This window comes from Leucopleurus acutus, assembly GCF_964270905.1.
Source record: "Leucopleurus acutus genome assembly, chromosome: 16".
NCBI lineage: Eukaryota > Metazoa > Chordata > Mammalia > Artiodactyla > Delphinidae > Leucopleurus > Leucopleurus acutus.
Window position 1 is genome coordinate 75,680,366 of NC_139158.1, and position 22,706 is coordinate 75,703,071.

At 37.6% G+C, this 22,706-nt stretch overlaps 1 protein-coding gene across 2 annotated transcripts in view; it reads left to right on the top strand.

Moving 5' to 3' along the window:
* CSE1L (chromosome segregation 1 like) overlaps positions 1–22,706 on the top strand; it is a 42,536-nt gene that overhangs the window by 16,700 nt on the left and 3,130 nt on the right. For both annotated transcript variants that reach the window (XM_082858091.1, XM_082858092.1), the window contains exons 7-22: positions 68–175; positions 3,947–4,039; positions 5,838–6,005; positions 6,113–6,242; positions 7,085–7,150; positions 7,561–7,763; positions 8,210–8,294; positions 9,961–10,022; positions 15,631–15,767; positions 16,904–17,007; positions 18,874–18,971; positions 20,244–20,394; positions 20,537–20,745; positions 21,178–21,275; positions 21,377–21,462; positions 21,913–21,994. In XM_082858091.1, coding sequence (XP_082714217.1) covers positions 68–175; positions 3,947–4,039; positions 5,838–6,005; positions 6,113–6,242; positions 7,085–7,150; positions 7,561–7,763; positions 8,210–8,294; positions 9,961–10,022; positions 15,631–15,767; positions 16,904–17,007; positions 18,874–18,971; positions 20,244–20,394; positions 20,537–20,745; positions 21,178–21,275; positions 21,377–21,462; positions 21,913–21,994 — 1,880 coding nt within the window. The remainder of the gene's footprint in view (positions 1–67; positions 176–3,946; positions 4,040–5,837; positions 6,006–6,112; positions 6,243–7,084; positions 7,151–7,560; positions 7,764–8,209; positions 8,295–9,960; positions 10,023–15,630; positions 15,768–16,903; positions 17,008–18,873; positions 18,972–20,243; positions 20,395–20,536; positions 20,746–21,177; positions 21,276–21,376; positions 21,463–21,912; positions 21,995–22,706) is intronic.

Below are 22,706 nucleotides of genomic sequence, written 5' to 3' on the forward strand. Positions count from 1 at the left end.
CTAATACAAGGCTTTTTCACTAAGGTTTACAATACACTAAAACCGTCTTTCTAAATTCCTTTCCAAGGCCACTATTGAACTCTGCAGCACCCACGCAAATGATGCCTCTGCTCTGAGGATTCTGTTTTCTTCCCTGATTCTAATCTCAAAACTGTTCTACAGTTTAAACTTTCAGGTAAGTTTCGTTTTATTTCTTGCTTTTGATTCTTATTCTTTGATGTCATATATAAAGTTTTTCACTTGATAAAGACTTCTTTGCTAGCATTGATTTTCCCCCCCTCACCCTGAAAAAATAGACATTGGTTGCTTGTGTTCTGATTCCCCGCCATTCTTTTTTTTTTTTTTTACAAGAGATAAATAAACTGACACCAAGCATTGTAAATGGATGGCCACAACAAAAGCAACAATGATTGCAATTACCAAACACGAAACGCACTCATACTATGTCATAATATTGACATTCAGTCCAGTAATCCTCCACTGTAACAGCTCCTTTACTTTGCAGTGAAAATTGATTTGTATATTTTTTGCCTCTGAGTCCTTGTGGGATTTTTTTTTTTTATTCAAACAGAAAGTCACAATTTCATCCTCATCAGTTCACTCAGTCCCATGTAATTAATTTTTTTTCATCTTGATCTTTTGTTAGCACCTTTATGAATTCATCAGTTTTCCATTAGAGTTCTGAAAATGCTTATTCATTCAGTTCAGTAGTATAGTCAGTTACCAGAAACCTGTACTTGTCAGAGTCTTTTCCATGAATTCCTTGAAGATGAAACCCTTTTATAGGAACTTTTTTTTTTTTTTTGTGGTACGCGGGCCTCTCACTGTTGTGGCCTCTCCTGTTGCGGAGCACAGGCTCCGGATGCGCAGGCTCAGCGGCCATGGCTCACGGTCCCAGCCGCTCCACAGCATGTGGAATCTTCCTGGACTGGGGCACGAACCTGTGTCCTTTGTATCGGCAGGTGGACTCACACCCACTGTGCCACCAGGGACGCCCTTATAGGAACATTTTTGCAAAAGCATCAGAGTACACCCAGAACTGTCTGTAAATGACAAAAGACTTAAAAATGACCACAGTTAAAGTTTTGATGGAAGTTCATAATAATGCAGTTGACAAGGAAATTTAGTTATTTCTGAGATATACATTTTAAAGTAATAACTAGAATTATGACTTACAACATTATACCGGAACGTATAAGATTCTTAGAAATTTCATGTAATGTCTGAAACATTTATATTAACATATTTCCATACAAATAACCCAAAGAAAGTTTAGTATTAGTTTTTTTGTTTATTTTTTTATACTGCAGGTTCTTATTAGTCATCAGTTTTATACACACAGTGTATACATGTCAATCCCAATCACCCAATTCAGCACACCACCATCCCCACCCCACCGTGGTTTTCCCCCCTTGGTGTCCATACGTTTGTTCTCTACATCTGTGTCTCAACTTCTGCCCTGCAAACCAGTTCATCTGTACCATTTTTCTAGGTTCCATATACATGCGTTAATATACGATATTTGTTTTTCTCTTTCTGACTTACTTCACTCTGTATGACAGTCTCTAGATCCATCCACGTCTCAACAAATGACTCAATTTCGTTCCTTTTTATGGTTGAGTAATATTCCATTGTATATATGTACCACAACTTCTTTATCCATTTGTCTGTCGATGGGCAATTGGACTCCCTGACTTCAGACTATACTACAAAGCTACAGTAATCAAGACAATATGCTACTGGCACAAAAACAGAAAGATAGGTCAATGGAACAAGATAGATAGCCCAGAGATAAACCCACGCACCTATGGTCAACTAATCTATGACAAAGGTGGCAAAGATATACAATGGAGAAAAGACAGTCTCTTCAGTAAGTGGTGCTGGGAAAACTGGACAGCTACATGTAAAAGAATGAAATTAGAACACTCCCTAACACCATACACAAAAATAAACTCAAAATGGATTCGAGACCTAAATGTAAGACTGGACACTATAAAACTCTTAGAGGAAAACATAGGAAGAACACTCTTTGACATAAATCACAGCAAGGTCTTTTTTGACCCATCTCCTAGAGTAATGGAAATAAAAACAAAAATAAACTAATGGGACCTAATGAAACTTCAAAGCTTTTGCACAGCAAAGGAAACCATAAACAAGACGAAAAGACAACCCTCAGAATGGGAGAAAATATTCGCAAACGAATCATCGGACAAAGGATTAATCTCCAAAATATATAACAGCTCATGCAGCTCAATATTAAAGAAACAAACAACCCAATCCAAAAATGGGCAGAAAACCTAAATAGACATCTCTCCAAAGAAGACATACAGATGGCCAAGGAGCACATGAAAAGCTGCTCAGCACCATAATTATTAGAGAAATGAAAATCAAAACTACAGTGAGGGCTTCCCTGGTGGCGCAGTGGTTGAGAGTCTGCCTGCTGATGCAGGGGACACGGGTTCATGCCCCGGTCCAGGAAGATCCCACTGCCACGGAGCGGCTGGGCCCGTGAGCCATGGCCGCTGAGCCTGCGCATCCAGAGCCTGTGCTCCACAACAGGAGAGGCCACAACAGTGAGAGGCCCACGTACAGCAAAAAAAAAAAAAAAAAAAAAAAAACACACAAAAAACTACAATGAGATATCACCTCACACCAGTTAGAATGGGCATCATCAGAAAATCTACAAACAACAAATGCTGGAGAGGGTGTGGAGAAAAGGGAACCCTCTTGCACTGTTGGTGGGAATGTAAATTGATACAGCCACTATGGAGAACAGTATGGAGGTTCCTTAAAAAACTAAAAATAGAACTACCATATGACCCAGCAATCCCACTACTGGGCATATACCCAGAGAAGACCATAATTCAAAAAGACACATGTATCCCAATGTTCACTGCAGCACTATTTACAATAGCCAGGTCATGGAAGCAAAGCTTATAGCTTTTAATGGAAGCATGTCTGGGAGACAAAAGACTGAAGAAACAGACTTGGGAAGGTGTAAGAACCAGTGGCATTTGAGAGGAAACACAGCCACGATCTTATAGCAGAAAATGCCTGGTCACCCGGTTGCTACTGAGGTGGTGGTCTCCAGTCATTCTTTCTGTTCTTGAGTTATTACTTTAAGATTCAGGGCTCCAGGAATGAGAAGGGAGTCTTACTGGTACAGACTCCTATACTGAGATGCAAGAGAAAGGATGTAGCTTTTTTGTTGCCTCTAGCCAGAGCCAAGTACTTGGACTTAATCCTCCCAACGTGATTGTACTCACAGTGGTAGGGAGAGCATCCCTCAAAAGGAATAGGTAGAATGAATATGAGATGAACAGCCCAAAATGGCATACCTTCAGTGTGCAGCTAGACAGCAATATGAGAAATTCTTAAGGATACCACTGGGTTCTTGTATACCTTATTTTGAGTTCTGCTTCCTAGAAGTCAGGTAGAATGAGGTGATTAATAACTTGTTAGTCATGGAAGCCTGATAGGAAGGGAGGCATAATCTTTACCCTTGGATTTATCCCTCATTAAGAGGGCAGTATTGTGCCACAGGAAATCAGTAACTGTATAAGACAATAAGCCTGACTCGGCGGTCATCTTACAGTAAGTGCAGTAGTTCAGAAAGGAAGAGGAATGTATTGGTAAGCAGTGAGTTTTGTAAGGAAAGTTTTCAGTCTTAGCTGAACCTTAAAGGAATAAGTAGATTTACATTGGGACAGGAACAGGTGGCATCGTTTGTGGTTGAAAGCTTACTGAGACAGTCAGAATGGTTTACTCATCTGTCAGACCTAGCTGGAGCAGAGAATTCTTGTCAAAATAGGTATCCATTGACTTAGCTGAGAAATGTGAGCTGGAGTCTATAGGCATGTGGAAAACATTTGGCGTGGTGGGGAAAACTTACTAAAATATAATAATTACTTCAACCAAAAGTCTCAAGTCACCATTTATTCTTTAGGATCTCCCTGAATTTTTTGAAGATAATATGGAAACTTGGATGAACAATTTTCATACCCTCTTGACATTAGATAATAAGCTTCTGCAAACTGATGTAAGTATTATTTAAAATATTTCCCAAGTAAGCTTTTTTTAAGAATTATTTGAAATATGTTAAATGTCAATTATATCTCAATTTTTTTAATGTTAAAAAAATTATTTGAGTGCCCTCAGAACATTGGAGGGAGGATAATTGTAATGAGCAGAATTACCCTTCTTGTAGTCCTGACTTAAGTCACAATTTATAGATAAGGCTATTTTATTACATTATTGAAAGTAAGGCCTCAAGAGTATTCACATTGTGAACATTTTATGAAATAGAAAATCATTTGTCATTGAAGATACTAAGAAAACTTAAACCTCTCTAATGGCCTCTTGAAAAAGTCATCTACAGTGTGGGAAAGAGGGGACATGAAAGTTTGTAATGTGTAAAAGTTTCTGATCTGAGTTTTGTAATATGTACTTTCAACATGTAGCACTCTGTGTTATTCATTTGCTTGTTTATTAATATATTTATGATTTACCTCTTTCTCAAACAAAAAACGTAAAAAGTAAAATATTAAGAATATTTCAACACCAGATAAAAATTACAGTTGGTGATGCAGATCTGTTTGGGTGGCACTCAGAGGGAGAATCATTACTGTGGGTGTACAGCAAATTTTGTGTGAGATTTTTACACAACAAGAAGCAACCAAAAAAAAAATAGAGTTCCAATAAAATAACTCCTTCAGTCCACTAGGAAGAAACCACTCCCTCAGAAAACAAAGCTTGTCTTTACACTTAAGTCTAAAGGAAGTTTTTCACTTAGGATTCTTAAGGGAATTGTTTGCCCATTTAAATGCGTCATCTCACTGTGTGACATCCCTTATATTTATGCCTTGAGGAGCTGTTCTTTTATCTCTTCTCAATTTGAGTTCTTTGGCACATAATATAGCTCAAAAAGTATTTGTGATTGCTGTTATATGTAGTAAGCATTATTATATCAGTCACTGTCATGGTTTCAGGTGGGGTTGGCAAGCTTTTCCTATAAAGGTCCGGGTAGTAAATATATTTGGCTTTGTGGGCTATATACTCCACTCTGCAGTTGTAGTTGAAAGCAGCCATAGGCAATACTATAAATTGTATAAATGAAAACAAAGAATGTGTGTGACTGGGTTTTAATAAAACTTCAGAAATTAGGCAGCAGGTTAACCCCTGCTTTAGGTTGTTCAACATTTTATAACCAGAATATTATTTGTGAGAATGTTATAGCATTAGCTTATTGGGAAGAGAACACATTTTAATATATTTGAAATGGGAACCTTTTGGGAGATAGCAAGACTATGTTACAAAGGAAAATGTGATATGATTTTTATTACTCAGGTTTTTGTAGGAATGTATTATTTTCGATTTAATATGTAAATATTTTATAATTCAGCAACCAGAAGAAAAAGCTTTGTTTATTTACTTAAAATATTTATTCACGCATGCATGCAGTGCCGTGTCTTAGTTGAGGCACATGGACTTCTTGGTTGTGGCATGCACGTGGGATCTAGTTCCCCAACTGGGGATCAAACCCAGGCCCCCTGCATTGGGAGCGCGGAGTCTTACCCACTGGACCACCAGGGAAGTCCTGAAAAGGCTTTATTTAACTTGAAAACTTTTGAGAATTGCTCTCATTGATTAATAAATAAGCATTTCGTCTTGTATTTGTTTGATAGACCAGGTGAATAAATTTACAGTGGCGTAGATGTAGTTCACAGCACTTGGCTTTGATGTAAAATTTTTAAAGAGTTCAGGAATTACAGCTACTCTCCATGTTTATGATAGCGTTGAAGTTGTATGTTTGAGTTTTCCGTTTTCTCTTATGTGAGGATGAAGAGGAAGCAGGCTTATTGGAGCTCTTAAAATCCCAGATTTGTGATAATGCCGCACTCTATGCACAAAAATATGATGAAGAATTTCAGCGGTACCTGCCTCGTTTTGTCACAGCCATCTGGAATTTACTAGTTACAACAGGTCAAGAGGTTAAATATGACTTGGTAAGGTGATGGTGGAGACAAATAATTAAGACATCCCCTCCCCCCCCCATGAAATAAATGGTTCCATTTGCTCTTAAAAATATGCTTATTTTTGTGTTTTATTCCAGTTGGTAAGTAATGCAATTCAGTTTCTGGCTTCAGTTTGTGAGAGACCTCATTATAAGAATCTATTTGAGGACCAGAACACGCTGACAAGTATCTGTGAAAAGGTTATTGTACCTAACATGGAATTTAGAGGTAATTGTGGCAAAGTGTAAAGCTTTTTCAGGAGATTAATTAAAAGCTTGTTTTTTAAAAGAGTATGTTAGTATAAATTTAAGAATTTAAGAAGTCTTCTCTGTGTTGCTTTTTGTAACATATTCAGTCTAAGTTTTGTTGGATTTAGTATTTCACCAAGGCAGAAGCTATTTTTGAACAGTTGACTTGAGACAAGAAGTGATTGATGACTTTTAAATACAGAGTTGAAGCCCACCTAGTTTGTGCTTAAGGTTAAAATAGTCCTAAGAGTTTGTATTTGTACAAAATGTCTTTCTGACAGTTGGGAAGAGCAGTCATTAGATCATTCATTCAGGAACAAAATGAGGAAATAAAAGTGTAACGTGGGGTTTTATTTCCTTTCCTTTTTTCATAAAACTGTATGTAAAGGACAGATCTTTAATCTGATACTGTCTGTCCTACTTGTTTTGGTGTTGAAATGACTGTTTATGAAATAATGGTGATAGTAGTTGTTAGGTTGTTTGTTTAATGTCCTTATCTGGCAGAATAACAAGTTGGCATCCCTAGATTGGTCTCCCAACACTTTTGAAGGTTGGTGATGAAGTCCAGTTCTGTGGACGTTCACATTAGAACAAGTGAGCCTATCTTGCAGCTGTATGCATTACCTATTACCTAATCTTTCAGGGTAGCGTTTGCTGCTCTAAGTAATGATTAAGAGTATATGAAGTAGTCATTTGTTGGGAAAGAACACTTTGCTGTAAAACATGGCAATTCCACATACTCTTCTGCACACTCAACTGTAAAGGTAGAATGACTTGCCATGTCTTTCAAGAGGTGATCTGAAATGTCATCTTGCTTTGTAGCTGCTGATGAAGAAGCCTTTGAAGATAATTCTGAGGAGTATATAAGAAGAGATTTGGAAGGATCTGGTGTGTATTTTGGTTTTTAGCTGTTGGTCTCTTAGCAAGCCAGTTTTAAAGTTGCTCTCTGTCTAATAAATACGGGGAGGTGAGGGAGTCCTGATAAGTGTGTCATTTCAGCTGGCTTTCATTGGAGAACTGTTTTCCTTCTTTAACTTGTACATGGTAGAAAGCAGCTCTTTATACGAGCTATATCAAAGTATCAGATGTAGAATTACTTGTCTTCTCTTTTTTATATACTTATTAGTGTTTATCGTACTACTGTGGTCTTTCAGTTTCGTTCTCATTTCACATTTGTGGGGAATTTTTTCATTGTTTTTGTTGCTGTTAGCTCTCAGATGGCAATTTGTTTTCTTATAAACTTGGTCGGTTGGTGGTGGTTTCTTTCTCCCATAATGTATTTCCCTTTGATTTTGTAGATATTGATACTAGACGCAGGGCTGCTTGTGATCTAGTACGAGGATTATGCAAGTTTTTTGAGGGACCCGTGACAGGAATCTTCTCTGGTTATGTTAATTCCATGCTGCAGGAATATGCAAAAAATCCATCTGTCAACTGGAAACACAAAGATGCAGCCATTTACCTGGTGACGTCTTTGGCATCGAAAGCCCAAACCCAGAAGGTGAATCCTTTCAGTATATTTTTATTTCTAAAACATAGTTGTTGGTACCACAGAAGTCAAAAAGAAGTGATATATTTCTGGTTATATAGCCTACTCTGTTAGATAATGTGTCAGTTCTGATTAGAATTCATATGGTTTCCAAAGATGGCTTTATACTGATGTATTAAGCACTTAAGTTTCTTATGGACCAAAATATCAACAGATGCCACACTTGCTTCCTTAGCTGAGACTCAGTATATAAAACGTGCTAAACTTAAATTTAGCTGTTCTTTAATTTAGGGAAGTTTCTTTATTATCTATTAGAATAGTCTTATATGTAAGTAGTTTGTGTTTTGAAGTATTCATTTCCATCTTCAACCTGGTTTTCTAAAGCTGCCTAAATTTCCAGTGTGGTAAATAATTACAGATTTTTCATGTTATTTCACTGTTATGAATTTGTTTTTTAGCATGGAATTACACAAGCGAATGAACTTGTAAACCTGACTGAGTTCTTTGTGAATCACATTCTCCCTGATTTAAAAGCAGCTAATGGTGAGTTTTGTGAAATGTTTTTAGTACAGCTTACACTATACCTGCAGTTATTTAAAAATACATTTATTTATTTATTTATTTATTTATTTGTCTGCACCAGGTCTTAGCTGCAGTGTGCGGGATCTTTTAGTTGTGGCATGTGGGATCTAGTTCCCTGACCAGGGATCGAACTCACATCCCCTGCATTGGGAGCGTAGAGTCTTAGCCACTGGACCACAAGGGAAGTCCCTACACCTGCAATTTTTATTTTTAACTAAAAAATGAGTACCGTTACAGCTCTATATCACCATGATACTGAAAGTGGTGGCTCCTATCCTTATTGCAGTTACTTTATTGGATAAAATCTCAAATGGTTGCCCCAGATCTTGCCCAGGTGAAATTAACTTTCCATAAAGAAAATGTCTCTTATGTAGAAGGAAAACAGGAACAAGTGAGACTAAATTGTCACTGTATATTTCTAATGTACATATAATAATGCACTAGAAATTATACTTTGGTTTTTGTTTTCCTTCTCATTTAAAAAATGAACTCTTGGGGGACTTCCCTGGTGGTTCAGTGGTTAAGAATCCGCCTGCCAATGCAGGGGACACGGGTTCGAGCCCTCACCCGGGAAGATCCCACATGCCCCGGAGCAGCTAAGCCCATGCGCCACAACTACTGAGCCTGCGCTCTAGAGCCCACGAGCCACAACTACTGAAGCCCTCATGCCGAGAGCCCATGCTCCGCAACGAGAAGCCACTACAATGAGAAACGCATGCACCACAACGAAGAGTAGCCCCCGCTCACCGCAACTAGAGAAAGCCCGCGTGCAGCAACAAAGACCCAATGCAGCCAAAAATAATTAATTAATTATTTAAAAAATGAACTCTTGGGAATTCCCTGGCAGTCCTGTGGTTGGGACTCCGTGCTTCACTGCCGGGGTTCAATCCCTGGCCAAGGAACTAAGATCCCACAAGCTACATGGCGAAAAAGAAAATAAAAATAAAATATTGGGTTGGCCAAAAAGTTCGTTTGGGTTTGTCCAAAATATGTTAAGGGACGAACGAACTTATTGGCTAACCCAATAAAACTAAAAAAAAAATGAACTCTTAAAAATTGAAGTAAATTTAAAGTACTTGAAACTAATAAATACTAAGGATATTTTCATATGTTTACAAAAATATGTTGATCAAGAGATATTCTTCTAAAACTTTGTGGAAAATTTAAATACACTAATAGGTAGGGATAATATTATAAAGAACTTCCATGTTACTATCATTCAGCTTCAGGAACTTTTAACAATTGGCCGATATTTTATCCCTTTCACTAACTTACTTCCCACTACTAGTGCAAGCTCCTCTAGAGAGACTTGCTCTTGATTCAGAATAGCTTCAATTTTGGAAGAAGATACTACTGTTATTTCATGGTCCAAATCATTTTTGTTCAATTACATAAGTAACACACGTTCATTTGTAATGAAACTTAAAGGTAAGGGGGAAAAATAAGATTATTTATAAACTTACCAGTATTAATAGCTGTGTAGTAGATCATTATATAATTAAGCTTTAATTACTTGACATTTTGTTTACCAGAACCATGTTTTTAAAATCTGATAATGTTGTCACTAGTTTGGGAGTTAACAGTCCTTAGCACTAAAATAACTGTGACTTTTTTTTTTTATATATAGTGAATGAATTTCCTGTTCTTAAAGCTGATGGTATCAAATACATTATGATTTTTAGGAATCAAGTAAGTTGCTTTTCATTTATATGTTATATGCCACTTAATCTCTTAAGAGTTTTATTGTATACTGGCTTCTCTTCCCTTCTGTGCAATCATTCGATATCCACATCTAACAAAATTAACAATAACTCCTTGAACTTAGGATGCCAGTAGAGACTGTCATACAGAGTGAAGTAAGTCAGGAAGAGAAAAACAAATATTGTATTTTAACGCATAAATGTGGAATCCAGAAAAATAGTACAAATGAACCGGTTTGCAAGGCAGAAATAGAGAGACATGTAGAGAACAAATGTATGAACACCAAGGGGGGAAAGCAGGGGTGGGGCGGGTGGGATGAACTGGGAGATTGGGATTGACATACATACACTAATATGTATAAAATAGATAACTAGTAAGAACCTGCTGTATAAAAAAATAAAATTCAAAAAAATAAAAAAATAAAAAATGAGGATGCCAGATCATGATTAATTTTCCTCAGTTTCTCTAAAATACTGTTTTACAGTGATTTTATTAAAATTTGGGATCCAAACAAGGTCTACACGTTGCTTATGGTTGATTATGTCTCATGTCTTCTAATTTACAACAGAGGGGTCCTTCTTCCCCTTTCTTTATTCATGTCAATTTTTGGAGAAACCAATCATTTACCTTGCAGAGTTTCTCATTCTAGTTCTGGCTGATTGCATCCTCAGAGGTATGATTTACCTCTTGTTCCTCTGTTCCCTGTATCTCTAAATTGGTAAATCTGGAGGCTTGATTAGATTTTATTCCTCTGGTAGGTGGGGGGTGGCGAGAGTTTGTCACTGGTATACTTTGCTTCATTTCACTAGGACACGTACATTGTCTCATCCACTTTCAGTGATGTTAAGAGTGATCATTGACACATTTTTTAATTGAGATATAGGTAACCTAATATAATATTCACCATTTTTAAGTGTATACTTGTGTGGTTTTTAGTATGTTTATTCTTTTGTACAACCAACACCACTGCCTCATAGATTATTTAATTACCAACACCACTGCCTCATAGATTATTTAATTACCAATTTGTATGGGAAAAACAGGGTAAATGTTTGTGTGTTTTTCCTGTGTCAGTTCAGAGTAATGAGTTTAAGTGCCTTACCAGCCTCCAGAGGACAAGTGAGTGATTTTTTGACTCTCTAGTTGTTCCTTCTTTGGCCAGTAGGAGCCCCATTATGTAGGTTCCTGTGTCCCCTTGACACACTTAGTAGCCTTTAACAGCTTCCCTTCTTTCATATATGACAGAATATTCCATGTTCATCTTGTACATTTCCTGCCCCAGACCTGAACTAGCCACACTTGAAGGTGGGAAATTTTATTTAGAGACTATAATCTAGGTGCTATGGAAATTGGTTTTAGGCTTTTTCATAGGAGAGAGCCAGAAAGTAAATAATACCAATATTATTACTAAAGTAACGGTGCTGAATGCTGTTTGATTTCTTTGTGTTTTTTATATCCTTCGTATATTATCCTATTAGGCATGTATAGTCAAGAAATACTATGTTTAAAGCAACTTGAAATTATTCTTTGTGCATTTTTGCCATTAACTTGATAAATAATTAGATTCTTCTGTTTGTGGGGTTTTGTTTTATTCGGAGGGGCATGAGAAAGGTTACTTTACACACCTCCAAAGTCAGGCATGGTGCATTCAGAAAGGTCTAGCTTTCCTCCCTGTTCCTTCTCTCGTCCCAAAAGTAACCATTTTTTACCAAGTTTTGGTTTATGTTTCCATTAGTTAATTTTAAAAATATACCCTAATACTGTCCTAGATATATTTATCTATTTCCCCTCCTCCTACACAGAAGAGAGTATGCTAAACACGCTGTTTATCCCTTTGGTTTTTTTTCTTTTTTGGCCGTACCACGTGGTTTACAGGATCTTAGTTCCCCAACCAGGGATTGAACCCGGGCCCATGGCAGTGAAAACTTGGAGTCCTAACCACTGGACCACCAGGGAATTCTGACACCTTGCTTTTTTTCACTTAGTAAATCCTGGATGTCATTCCATGGTAGTATTTACACAGTTCCCTCTTTTTTTTTTTTTTTTTAATTTAAATAGCATAGTACTCTGGGTGGCTCTCCTGTGGTTTACTCAACCAGTCCCCCAAGAGGTAGATGTTCTGGGTGTTTTCTAACTTCCACTATTTTAAATAATGCTAATTATTTGAAACAATAGCTTTGTATGTGTCACATAGTGTTTTTGCCATTGTAACTTTGAGATAGATTCCTAGAAGTGACGTTACTAGATTAGAGGGTAAACTTACATGTAATTTTGCCAGATCTTGCCAAATCTCCACAGGGGTTGTATCATGTTGCATTTAAAAAAAAAAAGCACGTATTTCCCCAAAGATGTTGGAATTTTGCCATTTTGCCAAACTCACAGATGTGAAATGGTATCTTATTGTAGTTTTACTTTGTATTTTTCTTAGAGTTTAAAAGCTTATCTTGCCGTTTATTTATGTATTCTTAGTTTTTATTGGAGTATAGTTGATTTACAATTCTGTGTTAAGTTTCAGGTGTACAGCAGAGTGAATCAGTTACACATATATCCATCCTTTAGATTCTTTTCCCATATAAGCCATTACAGAGTATTAAGTAGAGTACTCTGTGCTATACAGGAGTTCCTTATTAGTTATCTGTGTTATATATAGTAGTGTGTATATGTCAGTGCCAGTCTTCCAATTTATCTCCCCCCCCTGCATCTTTCCATTTAAAGGGCCATTTTCATTTCTGCGAACTATCTATTCATATTTTTTGTCCATATTTCCATCTGATTGTTGGTCTTAATTTTTAGAAAACATGTAATTTCCTTGTGATTATTATTATTTTTTAATGGTAGAAGATATATTATTTCATCTACCTATATATTTCTCAGGCACGATCAATTTTATTGATTCCACTGGACCAATAAAAGCTAAAAGTCAGTCCAGCAAGTTCACTGAGACTCTGGATCCACCCCCTCAAGTCACTGATGGAGTCTTTTGGTCACAACCCTTTCCTTGTTAAAGCTCTTCACAACAGCTCCCCAAACATGTTCAGAATCAAAATACCCTTCACATTTTTCATTTCTTGATTCATATATTTTCCAAATAGTTTGAACCGTGAATAAGAATTTGTGGATCCTGAAGTATCTAGTTTTACAACATAAATCTCCTTTATAAAACTTTATCTTCATATCATTCCCCATTTTGATCAATCACGTTCAGGCTCCAGCCAACTGTAGCACTCTCGACCAGAGAAAGGAAAACAGACCCACACCTGGGGCTGCCCCTTGTGCCGGAGTACTCCGTTTCCTATGTTGGAAATGCAGTGGGCATTTTTAAACCACCGATTATTCCACCATTAAGTTATCTGCTGTTGTCTGTTTGAAGATCACAACATAGAAATTTATTAACAGCCACCCCCCAGGGAAGACAGATAAATTCTATTAGTTCTATCTACTTCAGGGCTGAATACCATTTTTACAGTTAGCTGTGATGGAGAAAGAGTGTAGCTTACATTCACTAAGTTTTTACTGTTTGTCAAGTACAGTGTTAATGCTTATGATGGAATCCCACCTCATTTGACTTACACACATTCAGTTATTGGGGCTCAGCAAAGAGAATGAAAGAGAAAAACTCCACCACCTAGTGCCTGTCAATGAGCAGACACCCCCCAGAGTGGGGAGACTCCAATCTACTCTTCCCTGAGTGAGCCTCGTCTTTTTTTTTTAATTGAGAAATAATTGACATTAATTTCAGGTATACAACATAATGATTCATATTTGTATGTATTGTGAAATGATAACAGTAAATCTAGTTAACATGTCACTATACACATTGACAGAATTTTTTTTCTGTTGATGAGAACTTCTGAGATCTGTTCTCTATATGCAGTATAGAAGTAACTGTAGTTACTGTACATTGCATCCTCATGACTTGTTTTGTAACTGGAAGTTTTTACCTTTTGACCCCTGTCACCCATTTCATCCACTCCCCGCCTCTGGCAACCACCAATCTGTGCTCCTTAGGAGTTTGTTTTTCTGGTGTTTTTTTTGTTTTTTTTTTTCCTGTTTTGTTTTTTAAGGTTCCACGTGTGAGATACATGGTGTTTGTCTTTCTCTATTTCACTTAGTATAATGCCCTTAAGGTCCATACACGTTGTCGCAAATGGCAAGATTTTCTTTTTTTATGGCTGAATAACATTCCATCTGTGTGTGTGTGTGTGCACGTGTGCACTCCACACTTTCTTTATCCATTCATCCACTGATGGACACTTAAGTTGCTTCCAAATCTTGGCCATTGTTAATGCTGCCTGTGAGCTTGCGGGTGCCTGTAGCCATCTCTGTGTCTTCTTTGGGAAAATGTTCAGGGGAATTCCCTGGTGGTCCAGTGGTTAGGATTCAGCGCTTTCACTGCTGGGGCCTGGGTTCAGTCCCTGGTCAGGGAACTAAGATCCTGCAAGCCATGCAGTGTGGCCAAAAAAGAAAGAAAATATTATTCAGCTCCTCTGCTGAGTTAATTGGATTGTTTTTGCTGTTTAGTTATATAATCCTTCTGATTCTTAACACTGTCACTTTAATTTTAGTGACACAGAAAACAAAACAGCACAGTTCGTCTTACTCCCTCCAGTACCTCCACCAAATTACCCTGCAGCCATCTTGTAAATTATTTTAAACACACAAGCAGGAATAGAGAATAATTTAATGATACATAACCACCACAAATCTTAACTCCAGGCCATAATTACTTAAACCTGCACACACAGTGGAGGGACGCAGGGCACGCCCTCCCCATTCCCATTCTATTCTCTTTCTCCCCAGAGATAATGAATGAATTCAGTGTAAGTGATTATTTATGGCTTTACACGTTTGTTTCCACAAAAATTCTATAGTATTACGTAGGTTTAAGTTTTTTATTTATTTAAATGATACCCTACTATACGTATTGGTCTACATATCTAGTTTTCTTTTGTGCTTAACGTTGTTTTTAGTAGATGTGTTAGAGTTCATTTTTAATAGCTGTGTAGTATTCTTTTTTTTTTTTGTGGTAAGCTGTGTAGTATTCTATCATAAGAACATGCCACAGTTTATTTCCTGTGGATGATTCTTCAGTTTCTTGATTTATACTTTTTATGTGTCTTTGACAGGTATCTACCAGGGTTACATGCAACCTTGTGAAGCTGTTCTGTTTTAAAGATTAAAGGATATGCTAAAGTTTTAGAGGTTTTTAGTGAAGATTAGTATGCTTATGTTTATGCCATTCCCCCCCCCCTTTTAAGAGGAGAAAATGAGGCACAAAGAGCTTGAATGACTTTTCTAAGAAATACTTGCTAGTGAAAAGTATGGTTCTAAGATTAATGAAATCTCTGCTTCTCCATGATATTATTATTTTACCCTAACCATGGTTTTATGCTCAGAGAAAGAGAATTGGAAAAGTGAGTGTGAGCTGAACCATTATGTGAAGGTAGAAGTTTTGATTTTTTCACCTGTATCATCTCCATTGTAATAGTGGCTGAAAAAAAAAAACACTTTTTAGAATCAGCAAGTCACTCTCTTAGAGCTGTCTTTTACTCGAGATAGTATCAGTGAGTTACAGCATGTATATTGTTTTTTTCAGGTACCAAAAGAGCATCTTTTAGTCTCTATTCCTCTCTTAATTAATCATCTTCAAGCTGAAAGTACTGTTGTTCATACTTATGCAGCACATGCTCTTGAGAGAATGTTTACTATGAGGGGGCCTAACAATGCTGCTCTGTAAGTATTTGATGCAATGTATTTTTTCATCTCGGGGTGAAGACCATTCTGTACTCGTCAAAGATATCTCAGTATATTCATAATTTCATTAGTAGTTAAAAAAATAAATGTGTGTATTTTACTCATTTATACTGTGCCTCATTCCAAAAGGATTTGAGACTGCATGCCAGAGTAGACACATTCTGACAATAAAGTTAAATGGAGGAAATTGGAGCAAAGGAAAATAACTGGGGTGTGAGGTTAATAAACAGAAGTGTGTCAGAGGATCCTGTACAGTAGGTAAAGAAAGAAACTTGTGGATTTTATGTGGAGTCCTCTAGCGGCCAAGGCAGAGAGAAACTTGGTGAGTTAAAATGTCCACAATGTCCATGAGATTAAAATTAAAAGTTATTCAGAAGTGGGCCTTTGTTAAGGGAATACAGTGGAGTAGCCCTGTTCATAGCAACATCATGCAACAGAGTTATTTTCACCTGGCTGTTTTTGTGATCTTATTTAGCGCTGAGACATGACACAGCTGAGTGAAAGTAATTCTCTAGGGTCCAAGGCAGTAGCTGTTGTGGCCTAATCCAAGGATAAAATGCAGAGGATTGGGTGGTCTGCATGTCTTTCAGGCCTTTTCTTCAACAGTGTTATTTCTTGAAACAGCTTTGGGTAAGAGATGGAAAACATTCTAGGTTCTTTCCTTCATCAAGAACTTGAAGTACAGATATGTACAGTGGCCAGTTAAGGGTTGGAAGGTTATCCTTTAGGCGAGTTAAGCCAGTGCCTGTCTCCAGGCCCAGGATTTATGCAGAAAACGTTTCCGAACTTGCTCCGCCTCCAGGAAAGCCAGCTGACTGGGAGGCCGGGCTCTGTTCTCGATGGTGACAGATGTGAACCAGGGATGACCTCAACAGCCGTAGACAATGTTGGGTTTGCTGGGTTTGCTTAATTGTGTTTGGTCCCAGATATGCCTTCTTAGGAACTTAACATGAGCACTTATAAAAGCAATATTTTCCTAAGCTATCTTCCGACTGTCAGTGGTGGGAGATGGCTCACTTTTATGCCAAGAAGTGTGATTTAGTAGTTGCGAAGGGTGTTCCAAAGTGACAAGCTCAAGAGTTGGTAGTGACTGAAAGCTGTTTTTTCATCTATAGCTTTACAGCTGCAGAAATCGCACCGTTTGTTGAGATTCTGCTAACAAACCTTTTCAAAGCTCTCACACTTCCTGGCTCTTCAGAAAATGAATATATTATGAAAGGTAGGCCGTTTCCCTGGTGTACAGACTATAAGTATCTAATCTCAGACTACAGGGGTGGTAAACACTCTGAGTTGTACTTCAGGTTATTTAGTCTATGAACCAGATACTGTTTGTCAAGCATTAGGTAGGTTTCGATATTTTTAAATGAAAAATAGTTTAGTTTGTTGGTGTTTTCAGAAAAAATTTTACCCTAACTTGATATAGAACTCCTCTTACTAAAGAAAAGGTAGCAAACTCCTTTTTTCTTTTCCTAGGTTGAAATTCTTGAGGGCAAAGATGAGCTCAGACAACATTTATTGACGGCATGTTCTGCTAGGTCTTGGTGTGAAACCTGGGTGTATTTGATAGACCCCGCACAGATCCTGCCTTCATAGAAATACTGCCAGGGACACAGGCAGCTGTTAACAATCTGCCAGGTGCTCCATTAGGAGAGTGTTTTGGGAACAGCTCTGGGACAGTCTTATTAGTCTTACTTGCGGTTGCATTCCAAGAGTCTAGCATGGTGGATGACTCATAGGAAATGCTTTTTTTTTAAAAATAAATTTATGTATTTTTGCCTGCATTGGGTCTTAGTTGCTGCACACGGGCTTCCTCTAGTTGCGGCGAGCGGGGGCCGCTCCCCGTTGTGGTGCGCGGGCTTCCCACTGTGGTGGCTTCTCTTGTTGCGGAGCACGGGCTCCAGGCACGCAAGCCCCAGCAGTTGTGGCGCTAGGGCCCAGCTGCTCCGCGGCATGTGGGATCCTCCCGGAGCAGGGTGTCCCCCGCACTGGCAGGCAGACTCCCAACCACTGCGCCACCAGGGAAATCCGGAAATGCTTTTTAATTCCCAGTGCCTCTGGCTTGGTCAGGACCCGTGTGTGTGTGTGTGTTTTCAGCACTGTATTTCTCCCAAGAGTGATGTGTAACTACTCTTGTTGAATGTCCATTTCTGTGAAGATGCTGACTGGTCCGTGGTCTTCATTGCTGTGCTCCTAGGGTTTGCAGGAGCGCCCAGTATGTAACAGCTTCCCAGTAAATACTGTTGTGTGAATGAATGTGAGGATTCTGTGCCAGCCCAGAGGAGGGGCGCTGATCCATCCTGTAACCCTCAGCTTTCTCTAGCAAGTGATATCTAGGCTGAGGTGCGGGATAGGTAGCAGTTAGCTACTTGGAGGGTGAGTCTTTGGCATCACTGCAAAGTCTAGGAGGCAAGAAAGGATAACTTTCTATCTATCCTGTGTGCCTAGCATACAGTAGGTGCTCTACTTAGTAAACATCTATTCTGTTTGTGCAAAAATAGCCATCATATATTTTTAGCTTGATAATGTATTTCTCTCCTGTGCCCAGTGTTTTTAGGTGTCTGTTAATGAGCAGTTAATGCTGTAATATGGGCCTTAGCTTTACGTGTATTTTTGGATTTTTCTCAGGCTCCTAGTCTCTCTTTTGGGGGGTGATGGGCAAGTGGCCTTCTCTTTCAGCTTCTGGTAGGCTGTGATCATACTTCCAATAGGCTAGAGGTAAAATTTCATGCCACTGATTTCTAAGTAAAGGAGACTCAAAACAGACTCCCTTCCACCTGCTGCCCCCCGTGTCCATCCACTACTTCACCTGCGTCCTCTTGGTCTGCTTCTTTAGCCACTTCATTATTTTTTATTGTCCCTTAAGCCTTCTGGAAATAACACTTCCCAGCTAAATTTTGTTGCCAATTGTTGGTCTAATTTTAAAAGGGAGGGAAATTTAGATTATTTTTAAATGTAGAAAGCTATCTGGGGGTTGTTTAAGAGTCTTAAGATTTTAGTTTATGAATCAGTGGACTTTTTTCTCCCACTAATCACTCTTTTATTCTGAAGTTTAACTATTTGTTTTTGCTCTTTTCATATTTTACAGCTATCATGAGAAGTTTTTCCCTCCTACGAGAAGCCATAATCCCCTACATCCCTACTCTCATCACGCAGCTTACACAGAAGCTGTTAGCTGTTAGTAAGGTAACAGAACCAGTTCTGAAAGTGCAGTTGCTTTTTAACCTAAATGCTTCAGACTGTTTGAGCCTCAGAACTCCCTGGCAGTCGGTCGGACAGGGAGAGCTCTGTGACTCCTTCCCGACCAGCAGTTAATGTGTGATTCTGAAAGTGTGGGGTGACAGAGATGGGAGCCTTGGCAGAACTCTCCTTTAAGTGTAAGCTCAGAGACTTTAAAACATTTTATTCTCGCTTTAAAAAGTAACGGGTTCATTGAAGAGAATTGAGAAAGTACAAACAATCTGAAATGATCTTAGATGGAAGAAGTAGACTTTGCACCAAATGGACACAAAAGCAGCTATTCAGACTAATATAAAATGATGACTGAAGTCCTTGTGTCTGTTCTTCCTGACTCATTTCCCCAAAAATAAAATTCACTTTCTTTGATCAAAGATTTTAGATATTTTGATCCATATTTAAATATTAATACCAAGTTTTAGAAAATAAATCGGTTTAAGGCCAATAAAATTCCTTTGTAGACGCTTATTCTTAATTACTCTATGATAAAGGGATGAAGTCATAGGAAGTATTAGAGAGACTCAGAATAGTGATCCTGTTTGCACCAAATTCTGGGTAAGGGCCTTGGGCCTACTTGGGTTTGGGGGAATTGAGAGAAAAGAGACATAGGGCCTCTCCACTTTCACCTGCCCCTGTACATACACACTCATCTTCTGAGTTCATCAGCTTCATATGGTAGCCTTCCAAGAAGGATTTTGTTTGAAAAAGAAAATTGAAAATGATATGAAGGATTGTCACGGTGCAGATACAGACATACTGAGGCCCACAGAGGTTAAGGTTTGCCTGAGGTCCCACACACGGCTAGTGGCAGAGTCAGGCCTTTTATATCCCTGCTCGTTTCTCCCACCGCTGTTTACAGTGACGACTCTAGGAGAGCACACAGGTTTAAGAAAGCTCCTTGCAAGCGCTGGGAGCTTGGGTTTACGTAGTCACCTCCCCGTGACTCGGAAGTGTTTTCTCATAAGTAGACTTTTGCTCATTTAAAAAAAAAAAATCCAAACAGGTATTAGTATTACTTCATTTTCTGAATTTTAAAGGCACTGTAAAATTTTAACATATATGCAGGCTTTTTAGTGTAATTTGTGGGGTTTTTTTTAATATTGATTTTTAAAAAATGGCATCTCTTTCAGTGTGCTTTTAGTAAGGTTAAATGTTTTAGGTTATTTTTAATATAGTCAATTGGATTATTAGAGTCATAAGCTTTTTTTTTTTTAATTTCAGAACCCAAGCAAACCTCACTTTAATCACTATATGTTTGAAGCAATATGTTTATCCATAAGAATAACTTGCAAGGCTAACCCTGCTGCTGTTGTAAATTTTGAGGAGGCTTTGTTTCTGGTGTTTACTGAAATTTTACAAAATGATGTACAAGGTAAGTAAAAGAAAGTTATTTTTCTAGTTGAATAAAATTATTCAGGTGATTATAAAATGCAGTCTGCCTAAGAGATATGTGCCTTTTGTGTCAGAGTCATTAATTCTGAAGCTGACAGCTCTGTTTTTACTTTTATCAACAGAATTTATTCCGTATGTCTTTCAAGTGATGTCTTTGCTTCTGGAAACACACAAAAATGACATCCCGTCTTCCTATATGGCCTTATTTCCTCATCTCCTTCAGCCAGTACTTTGGGAAAGAACAGGAAATATTCCTGCTCTAGTGAGGCTTCTCCAGGCATTCTTAGAACGAGGTTCAAATACAATAGCAAGTGCTGCCGCTGACAAAATTGTGAGTCAGATTTTGATGTAACTGTAATTTTCTAAGGTAACTGAGAAAAACTAGGGATGGCAGATTCTTTAAACTTTTTAAAAAATTTCTTAAACTTAATAAAAAGGGAATTAATTAGAACATGTAACAGAATTAATTAGTAGAAAACATTAATGTATATTTTATTAGAACTAGGTATCCTTTAGTAATATTTATCTCTGGTGGAAACTAAGAGTAAGAGCCAAATAGGTTAATTTCAGGAACTTAACTTTAAAGGCTTGTTGTGGTGGGTTTGGGTTTTTTTTTTTCCCTCTACACTTCAGAAGAAAGAAGAAGAGAAAAAGGGTTAGATTATGACAGCATGCACCTTTTTCCAAAATATATCACCTGTTTAACTTTTGGAACAATTAATCCTTGCTTCTTTAACTAATTATTTAATCTAATTTGTTGTAGCCTGGCTTATTAGGTGTCTTCCAGAAGCTGATTGCATCCAAAGCCAATGACCACCAAGGTTTTTATCTTCTAAATAGTATAATAGAGCACATGCCTCCGTGAGTATGAATATAACCTCATTGTACATTTAATTGAGGCTTCTGTTAAGTACTCAGAAAAATGCTGAATTTATATTGTTGCTTTTTATTCACTTCTTTAGTGAGTCAGTTGACCAATACAGGAAGCAAATCTTCATTCTACTATTCCAAAGACTTCAGAATTCCAAAACAACAAAGTTTATCAAGAGTGAGTAAAATCATTTTGGTGTTACTATAGAAATAATGAAGGAAAGAGGCTAAAAACCCTTAGACTTTATGTGTACATATAAGCCTTTTAACAGTTATAAATTTTATATATAAAATATTTTAAGATGCTCGTATTCTTCAAGCACTAAATCAGTTTCAATATATTGTGTTCCAGAGGTTAGTTTGTAAGTTTAAATATCAAAACATTTTTCATTTTTAATAGAAATATCATAAAGAAATATAAATCAGAGACTATGTAATGCCTCTTTATGACTGTACTATAAAGGCAGCGATTCTGTATGTTAAATTGTATTAAAAGGCCAGTATTGATGCCAAAGTTAGTCATTGGGTTTTAATGATTTCTGAATATTTCATTTGGCAGACTTTCACTAAGTCACTTATTTAATGCAGTGAGTCGTCTGTATTGATACTCTGCACCTCCTTTCAACAGGTTTCTTAGTCTTTATTAATTTGTATTGCATAAAATACGGGGCGCTAGCACTACAAGAAATATTTGATGGTATACAACCAAAGTAAGTCTGTTTTCATTATTTATTATCCTGTTTTTAAAAGCAAAACATTTGACCTCTTAGTCTCTATTTTATAGATGACTTTATAGTTCTTAATGCACAGTGATAGTTATCTTTGTGGTTTCCAAAATATTCTTGGGGGGTTGGGTTAAAGAAGGAAATACTGCAAACGTTTTCCTAATTCCTGAAGGTCTCCACCCCCCCCTCCCTGCCCCCTGCCCCATCCCCCGGCATTCTCTACAGCCAGTGTTCTATGTTGTGTTTAGACAGCTGGCATTGTCTCCCGGAGCCTGCCTCTCTGTTAGGGCCAACTGTGATTTTTCAAATGAGAAGAGTTTGGATCAGTGAAATTTTGCTTTTGACTTAGTATATATGCATAAGAATGTAGTTAGGCAGCATTTCCCATGTAGTAGGGAAAGGAAGGATGGAAAGGAGGACAACTCCTTGGAGCAAAACTTTCCGCATCTGTGTTGTACCAAAAATAATTCCAGATTGATTGAAATGTAAAAAAATGAATTAACCTGAAATGTACCAGAAAATATGCTTTTCGAGCTATAGGAAATTGTGAGGAAATCAGCAGTTTCATTCAGTGCTGGTGGTGCCTAAGTTGGTATGGTCTTTCTGTAGAGCAAAAAATATGTACTTGTTACCTACAGCATCAAAATGTCCATGCTCTTTATCTACTATTTCCACTTGAAATAATTTAATAAAATAA